This window comes from Mandrillus leucophaeus, unplaced genomic scaffold (assembly GCF_000951045.1).
Source record: "Mandrillus leucophaeus isolate KB7577 unplaced genomic scaffold, Mleu.le_1.0 Scaffold309, whole genome shotgun sequence".
Classification (NCBI taxonomy): domain Eukaryota; kingdom Metazoa; phylum Chordata; class Mammalia; order Primates; family Cercopithecidae; genus Mandrillus; species Mandrillus leucophaeus.
Window position 1 is genome coordinate 1,848,842 of NW_012103243.1, and position 9,930 is coordinate 1,858,771.

At 37.2% G+C, this 9,930-nt stretch overlaps 1 protein-coding gene across 1 annotated transcript in view; it reads right to left on the reverse strand.

Annotated features, from left to right (window-relative positions):
• Positions 1 to 9,930, reverse strand: part of SPATA17 (spermatogenesis associated 17) — a 262,801-nt gene that overhangs the window by 67,610 nt on the left and 185,261 nt on the right. The window contains exon 9 of the mRNA XM_011987401.1: positions 1,615 to 1,747. Coding sequence (XP_011842791.1) covers positions 1,615 to 1,747 — 133 coding nt within the window. The remainder of the gene's footprint in view (positions 1 to 1,614; positions 1,748 to 9,930) is intronic.

Sequence of the window (9,930 nt, forward strand, 5' to 3'; positions counted from 1 at the left end):
GTATGGAAATGCTACTAATATTTGTATGTTAATTTTATATCCTGAAACCTTATTGCATTTGTTTATTAGTTGTAATAGTCTTTGGTGTGGAGTCTTTAGGGTTTTGAATATTTAAGATCATGTCATCTGCAAACAGACAATTTTACATCTTCCTTCCCAGTGTGGATGCCTTTTCTTTCTTTCTCTTGCCTAATTGCTCTGGCTAGGACTTCCAGTACTATACTGAATAGTAGTTGTAAGACTGGACATCCTTGAGGCCGGGTGCGGTGGCTCATGCCTGTAATCCCAGAACTTTGGGAGGATGATGCCAGTAGATCACAAGGTCAGGGGAAGGAGACCATCATGGCTAATATGGTGAAACGCCGTCTCTATTAAAAATACAAAAAAATTAGCCAGGCATGGTGGCATGTGCCTGTAGTTCCAGCTACTTGGGAGGCTGAGGCAGGAGAATCGCTTGAATCCGGGGGGCGGAGGTTGTAGTGAGCCAAGATTGCGCCATTGCACTCCAGCCTGAGTGACAGAGCGAGACTTCATCTCAAAAAAGAAAAAAAAAAAAAAAAGAGTGGGCATCCTTGTCATGTTCCTATGATTTAGCTATGACTTTAGAGTTTAGAGCGGGTACTAAATGTATTAAGATTCTTGTGGCTTTTGAGATGGAAAGAATGTATTTGCATTCAAGAGTGCATGAGTTTTGGGTGCTAGGAATGGAAGGCTATGAAATGAATTCTGTTTCCCCAGAATTCATAGGTTGAATCTCTAACCTGTAATGTGACTGTATTAGAAACAGAACCTGTAAGGAGGTGATTAAGGTTAAATAAGGTCATGAAGGGAGGGTCCTGGTCTCTTTGGATTAGTGCCCTTACAGGGAGAGACACAAGAGAGCCTGCCCTCTCTCTGCCCAGAAAGAAGAGGTTATATGAGCAAACAGGGAGATGGTGGCTGCCTACAAGCCAGGAAGAAAGGCCTCACCAGAAACTATGTTGGCAGTTATCTCAGACTTACAGCCTCCAGAATTGTAAGAAAATAAATGTCTGTGGTTGAAGTTAGTCTATGGTACTTTGTTGTGGCAGCCTGAGTACAGACTAATATATCACACAAGTGCCACACATACGTGCTGTACCTGCTATGCAAGTGCATATGACACTCAGGAGTTGCACATATACATATATGCATGTTAAATGTATGTGATACACCATGTTTTATATAATGCATGTCTTCTCTCCCCCCTTCTTTATTTAGCTATCTATAAACATACATACATAGATTGAGAGAGAGCAAAGAAGCCCTGATCTCCATGCCCGAGAATTAGCTTAACTCCATTCTGTGACCTCATACTCAAGCCCTCACCCTGGTCATATGCCAATGCCAGTGATCCATGCCTTTGACCCTAGGGCAGCTAAGTTATAGCTAAGTCATAAAACTTAGGAATACAATACTGAAAAAAAAAATCTTACATAGGTCAGCAGCACCATCTGTACCTAAAACAGCTGTCTATAAATAATTTTGTTACCATAAAGGTCTTAATTGTAATAAGAATATTTATACCTGCTCTAAGTAATGTATATTTCTAGCTTTTAAAAAGGAATAACTTTTTAAAATGTTTTGTTAACTCACCTTGTCACAGATCCATTTCTTAGGATTTTCACTTCGGAATTGTTCTTTGTGAGAAATAGGACAATACTTGCTTGATAAATGCATTGATGGGATGTACTTTTCATTTTTATGGTATGAAGAAAATGGCAAAAACCTGAAAGAAATATTTAGGAGCTATTCTTAACTTCATTTTTAGAGACACTTGATTTTTAAAATAAGGCTTTGGAGAAGTACTATAGTACAGTGAAAATAATACATGATTTAGAATCAGAATACCTAGATTCCATTTCAACCTCTGCCATTGATTACCTGTGTTGATTACTTCTATTAATCTTTATTTTCTATTCTGCAAATGGAGATACTAAAATGTTCTTCACAGAATTTTTGTGAGTCTCAAGTGTTTTATATAGAGATAATGCTAAATAATACATTTATGAATTAATTATGCCAAAAAACTCAAAATTCATCATATAAATGAAAATGTTCTTAATTTTAAAATATTATCCCTAAATCAAAAGGACATCCAGTACAGTCAATTCTCATTGAAGTAGGCTTTCTTCAATTTTAAGTCACTTGAATAATGGTGGCATTATTGGTAGCAGTAGCAGTTACGAATAATGGGGCCTTCAAGTTAGCCAGACCTGTAGTCGCACCTTAGCTTTGCTTTGCTAGCTGTATTACCCTATGCAAGTTACCTGAATGAGCCTTGACTTCCATATAGGGTTATTACAATGAATGAACAACTTAATTTATGTAAGGTATTTAACATGGAGGCTGAAAAGATTGTGTCCAATAAATAATGTCGGTGCTAAAAGCAGATGTAAAAATCGAAGGAACCTGTTGCAGCAACCATTATCATTATCATCATCATTATTACTTTAGATATTTTTATGATCAACAGAAAAGACCAAACTTTTAAAACCCATATAAACTCGCACAGAACATCTAAGATTGTGATATGCTTTTAGTGTAACCCAGATCCCTCACCAAAACACACTGAAATAAGAGTAAAGAAATTTTTTTAAAAAGTTATAAACCTATAAGAAGAAATAGGACAGAAAATAAGAAAGAGCAATTGAAAACACTGATTAATTTTTAGCAGGTGGAAGGAAGATAGAAAATTCATAAATGACACAAAAGAGTTAAGAAAACTGAAATCTAGGTGCCAGAAGAATGAGATGTCAAAGAGAAACAGGGCAATTTGTCCTGCAGAACCAGGGAAAAGCTCGGGAAATAAATCTACAATTATTCCAGAAAGTGAGAGAAGGAATGAAGCTGAAATCAGCTGAAAGCTTATGTAAGGAGTAATGAAATCCCCAGGTCCATGTCCCAGTCCATGTATCCATAAAAGCGTATTCTCAGAAAAAATTTACACCAAAAAGCTCTAGTCTCAAGGAAAGCATGTACTGAGGAAGGCTAAGGGGAGGCACCAAATGGAATATGTAGATTTTAATCCAAAGACTGGCCATTGAACTCTTTCCTTGCTCGTCTCTTAAGTGCACTGGCAGCTTGGACTTATATCCTTCAGAAGACTGATTGCATCTTCTGAAAAGATATGACAGTTCTTAGAGAAACGAGTTCAAATATCAACAATTTGGGGATGTTTTAATTAAAAGGGTGTATCAGAGTATAATAAAATCTATCAAAAAGCCACTCTTTTACACCCATAGAGTTTCTAATCTAATTTTTACATTTTCCCTTTTAATATAAACTTAAGAATGGTTTACCAGTGGGAAAATAACCAATGTGGAAGAAGGACACAAATCTAAACATAAGGAATAAACTAGAGGAAACAGACATCATGATGCAGCAAAAAGGAGTAAATTCAGAAATTTTTAACACATATAATCAAAGGAGATACGGTATTAATGAAATAAAAGTTGGAAGGTTTTTTAAATAAAAGAAACATTTAGAGAAAAGTGGAAGCTCTGGGAAATAGAAACTATATATAGCAAAATAAAATATTCTTCTAAGAAAAATATTCTGAAATTCAGACTTTAAAAAAAAGTTGAGGTTCAACATATATTTATTGAGCCATTACTATATGCCAACATTTTCATATAGATGATCTCATTTAGTTAAGATAAAGAAAGGTGTTTTTAAAAATCTAAATTCAACTGAAAATTATTATTTTTGTCATTTAATAAACAGAAAAAGTAGCATTCTTTCATCAATTTTAACACTTCTCTGCAATTTCTTTTTAATATTTATTTAAAAATTCTTAATATTTTCCAAAGAAAGTATTTTCTAACACTATTTAAAATAAAAAATAAACAGAATACAGAACTTTGAATTATACAAAGTTACAGAAGCATGTATTACATATGCACTTGGGAAAAGAGCTCTCATATAAGATAGATTATGGTCCTTCCAGTGCTAATTTGCACATGGGATGGACATCAAACATAAAAAAATTAATGTGGCCCCGATGTCCCTGAGTATACAAAGGAGGTGCTGTGAGCCGGCTGCTGCACTTCCAGTTTTTATCACTTCTGAATTGCATTTTAATAGTACATTTTTCTTTTGTGTCTGAACAAAATTTGCCTTCTCAAGGGAATGGATGGCTGAAACAAGGCTGGAAGACTGGGTACTTCCCTGCTCATGAATTAACTCTACTTTCATTTAGCCATCATGTTTCATGAAAGTAACACATATGCATATTCTTAATTGTACATATATATGTGCATGTATGTATATTCAAAAATATTTAGATATTTTATAATCTTTAAATAACATTTATCTTCAAATTAGGAAAAAATATTTAATTCACAAATCAGATTTGCTCTATAAAGTATAAATAGCTACTAACATTGAAAAAGTCACTTTAGTTTATAATAAAATTTTATATGGTTATCAATTACTTTAAAACTATGTTCTTTTACCAGTTTTTAATATGTATTCAGTTGTGCTCATACTTAGAGTGAGTACTTTTCAATCAACTAAACTTCATGTTAAAGAAAAGTAATACATGTATTTACCTGTTTTTTTTTAACAATCTTATCAAAGACATAGATCTGGCAAAAATTCTTGAAAGCAATGTAGGGATACAGTAGTATATACAAACAAGTAACAACTTGAATGTCTGGGCAGTTACGGAAGAATTGGTAGAGGTCTCAGGAAGTAAAAATTAAAAATAGTTAATTAGCTTCCAGGAAAATAGGTCCATTGTAAATATATTATAGTCTTTGTACACTGAGTACATGTAATATTATTTTATCATTATATACATATATATATTTTCCAAATAAAGACACTAACAAATGACATTTATTGTTTTTCTGCCTTATAACTCTCTTTAATTTTTCACCTTTTATTAAAGTCCTACTATTGTTACACATAACTCTAGGTTTTCCATCAGTGCATTTATTTCACTGTCAGATAATTGAAATCTTCAAATTATGAACCTCTTTTGCCTATTGAATCAAGCCTAAATTCTCCAATCTAGCCTTCAGGCTTTTTCTAATGCACTTGATCTCTTCAGGCTGTTCAACCACTCCCTACCTGCTGTTCTCTTGATGTCATTTGCCTTTCTTCTCCCATCCTACCTCTATGCCTTTGTTCATGCTCTTCCTCCTGAAATGCTGATCCATGCACTACTCCTCTTTCAAAATCCACTTTAACATCCAGCTGTCCCAGCTGCCTAATCTACCACTCAAACTAACACTGATTTCTCTATTATCTAAATATTTATTCATTGAACATTTTTTTGAGATGGTGCAATTTCGGCTCAAGGCAACCTCTGCATACCAGGTTCAAGCGATTCTCCTGCCTCAGCCTCCCGAGTAGCTGGGACTACAGGCACACGTCACCATGCCCAGCTAATTTTTGTATTTTTAGTAGAGACGAGGTGTCACCATGTTGGCCAGGATGGTCTCTATCTCTTGACCTCGTGATCAGCCCTCCTCGGCCTCCCAAAGTGCTGGGATTACAGGCGTGAGTCACCGCACCCTGCCTCATGGACCAACTCTTAAATGAAATAAATTTATGTACTAGGCACTTTGAAAAATACAGGGCTGGTCAGGGTGGCTCATGCCTGTAATCCTAGCACTTTGGGAAGCCAAGGTGGGAGGATTGCTTGAGGCCAGGAGATCAACATCAGCCTGGGCAACAAAGTATGAACTCTTCTTTAATAAAAATTTTTAAAAATTAACCAGGCGTGGTGTTGTGCACCTATAGTCCCAGCTACTTGGGAGGCTAAGGCAGGAGGATTGCTTGAGCCTGGAGGTTGAGGCTGCAGTAAGCCGAGATTGTGCCACTGCACTCCAGCCTGGGTGACAGTGAGACCTTGTCTCAAAAAAATTTAAAAAAAGAAGAAAAGAAAAATACAGTGGTATAAAGATGGAAGATGCAGTATACCTGAAAGGAATTCACCTTCTAGTAGCGGTATAAAATGGGACAATAAACACAAGTAGAATGTGATAAGTTTTGTGATAGATGTATGGACAAGAGTCAATTAATGCAAAGAGGAAGATTTGCGTTTGCATAAACATGTGTGTGTGTGAGGGTATAGGGAATTATTGGCAGGGAAATGGAGGGTGGGGCATGGAAAAATTATCTTCCCAGACCACGTATGCCAGAACTGAGTGTTGAAAGGCTAGTAGAGTTCAAGTTAAGAATCTGGTGAAGCTATTTAAGGTGGGAAAAACGACATAAGCAAATATATGTAGGTGAGTTAGAGCATAAAACGGAATGCTGAAGAAACTGAAAAGCATTCGACATAGTCAGAAAATTAGATTCTTGTGAAGGCAACAAAGTAGATCATGAACAGCCTTAGTGGAAATAAGATTGTCCGTGAAAACAATCCATGGAGGCTGGGCGTGGTGACTCACAGCTGTAATCCCAGAACTTTGGGAGACCAAGGCGATGAGGTCAGAAGTTTGAGACCAGCGTGGCCAACATAGCAAAACCCCATTTCTACTAAAAATACAAAAATTAGCCAGGCATGATGGCAGGTACTTGTAATCCCAGCTACTCGGGAGGCTGAGGCAGGGAGAATTACTTGAACCCAGGAGGCAGAGGTTGCAGTGAGCCGAGACTGCCCTGCTGCACTCTCACCTGGGTGACAAGAGAGAAACTCCGTCTCATACACACACAAACACATACACAAAAGACAGTCCATTGACAATAATATATTACAGATTGATATAAACGGTAAACCATTTTTCTTTATTTTTACATATGCATGAATTATGACTGTCCAATAGGATAGTTACACAGTCTTCAGTGGGTTCTGCCTTAGGTAAATTATTTCAAAATAGACATAGTGATAGAGATTTATAGATATCAACAAATGGCTATGGAACAGGTAAGTCTCAGACACCAAACGTCCTAGATCAGCCCCCTCTCAGTTGAAGAGCTCCCAGTGCAAACTATGTATTAAACATAAAACAGGATAAAGGGATACTCTATTACAAGTCAGGAATTTGGTTCCAGACTGTAATACATTCTCCAACGAGCTATACAACAGCATACAAATAGTCCTTTCATCTAGAATAGAGGTAGAAGAAATAGCAAACTAGAAGAAGTTTTTATAAAAATTTATAGCAGAGCTTGTATAATCCTCCACTTTGTCTATTTGTTTATTTTAAAAATTTTAAAAATAGAGATGCGGTCTCACTACGTTGCCCAGGCTGGGCTCAAGGTCCTGGGCTCAAGCAATCTTCCTGCCTTGGCCTCCCAAAGTGTTGGGATTACAGGCATGAGCAAACCGCGCTTGGCCAATCCAACAATTTCTAATGTGAGGACTGCTCCTGGACCTGCCCTCAGCATCTCAACAGCTAACAAAAATCAGAGGTGAGCTTACAGATAGCACAGTTATCTCTCCAGGGAGAATAGCCTTACTGTTTCCTTACTGGCAAGTAAAAGGAAAGGGAGAGACAGGTAAGGATTCTTCCCATACGGAGCAAATCCAGGGTGACATTTTACTACATAAATCTCCTGAGAGGTCAAAAGACAATCTAAAGACAGGGAACCCCACCACTGGAACCACCGTACCTTGTAGGACAGATCACAGCAGCCCTGTTCTTCCTTGAGCTGAATGGAGACAGTCAGAATGGGGTGGTGGTGGGGGTTGGGAAAGGGGAGGCAAAGGGAGTCTTAGGCTTCTCCTAGAGATAGCCCTGGTGATACCGAAAGGGATACTCAGTTCTGGATCTGTATTAGGTAAGCAAATATTAAGTATATAATAAACTCTTGGTGACTTGATTCATAGTTAATTCAATCCACCAGATATGTCTTATTAACTACTATGTTCAATACATTGTACTAGACACTATGAGTATAAAAAGGTGAATAAGCAGATGCCCAAAGGCTCTTAAAATCTCATGAGGGAAAAGGACAACTACAACAGTATAAAGTGGGAGTTGGGGGTAGGATGGGAGTGAAGCTTTTGGGATAAAGGCAATAAAAGAAGCATATGAGAACAGAGAGCACGGAGGGCACTATCTAACCTGGGCTTTAACAAATGGGTCAGATTCCATTAGATGGAAATGGGAATCGAGGATGGGGATGCAAGTAAGGGATCCATATGAATAGATGCTCAGAGGTACAAGATTGGAAAACATATGTGGGCTCTTATAAGAACATAGCCAAGTTGTCTGGAAAATAGAATGCTGTTGCCAGGGTGCTTATATTGTCTCCTATCAGTACAGGTCAAGTTTCAGCAGTTTCATCTTGTCTTACTTAACATCTCTATGATGGATGTTGCATCTCTATGCAACTGAGAATATTAGCCCAGTTGCAGATACTCCTGTCACACCCTGTAACCATTGTTGATGTGCCACACTGGCTCTCTCCTTGAGGGGCTGACTTGGCCACAGCATTACAAAGGCTAATAAAGACTGAGGATCAAGGTAGTTGCCCATTATCACATTCCTCTCTCTAAACTCTGTTGCTAAATTACATGCCTTATGATCCTTTGATGCCCAGAGAAGTCTGACATTTTCCACCTTTTATTGGAAGAGATTTCGTATTTATGAATTATAAAATAAGTACAGGACTCTTAAACGGTAAGTGACTATTGACACATTCACTTTTTCAGGTGGGAAAAGAGAAACACATACTTTTTCTTATTCTCAAAGTAGGTATAAAATTATTTACTTTTCAAGTTTCAAAACCTCCTATCCTTTATAGACAAGAAAATATAATGAGATAACAGAATAGCAAATAAGGTCTTATGAATTTTATTGTTGCAATATTTGAGTAATTGAACTTCATACATTCAAGTAGTAGTTTACTTCTAATAAGAGTGACTGTAAGATGCTATTATTTCTTTAGCATGCACTACTGGGGTAATACATGACAAAGAATCTCTTAGAAAATCAATAGTTTTATCTTTTAAATTACACAAAGTAGGCATTATGTCAATTTTTTTTCTTATGCCAAAATTTTAGCACATTCTCAAAAGATCACGAGCTTCATTAATAAAGATGTTAGTCTATGAGTAGCCTCCTCATGCCAATCATTAACAACACTGGAAGGACAGGAACTCCTAAATAGGGATACAGAACGGGCTGGTAGGGGTCATCCCAGAATGTCTGCTTAAAAGGTCTATCTAAAATACTTGCCAAAGAAGGGGCAAGGAGTAAGAGCTTAGTAATGTTCAAAACAGAACAGTCATTTAAATTGGGATGAAGAAAAAAAGAATAGAAAAATTCCACTCTAGACTTACTAAGGGAAGGGAATCTGTACTCTGGTCTACAAAACTTGATTTGACAAGCAAAGACACCTACATTTAAAAGTTGGGACAGAGTTGATGAAAGAATGTAAAGAGGAAATATGGATAAATGACACTGATTTAATCTAATAAATGACTCAACAAACAGCAAATCTTTGTTATAAAAGTACACCTGCTCAAAAATTAATCTTAACTCTAATATTTTAACCATTATTATAATATGGAAAATAGTACATTTAGGCCAGGTGCTGTGGCTCACGTCTGTAATCCCAGCACTTTGGGAGGCTGAGGCGGGTGGATCACTTGAGGTCAGGTGTTCAAGACCAGCCTGGACAACATGGCAAAACTGCATTTCTACTAAAAATATAAAAAATAGCCAGGTGTGATGACCTGTGCCTGTAATCCCACCTACTCAAGGGCTAAGGCAGGAGAAGCATTTGAACTCGGGAGGTGGAGGCTGCAGTGAGCCGAGATCATACTACCGCACTCCAGCCTGGGCAACAGAGTGAGACTCCATCGGAAAGAAAGAAAGAAGGAAGGAAGGAAGGAAGGAAGGAAGGAAGGGAAGGAAGGAGAGAGAAAGAGAAAGAAAGGAAGAAAGAAAAGAAAGAAAGAAAGAAAGAAAGAAAGAAAGAAAGAAAGAAAGAAAGAAAGAAAGAAAG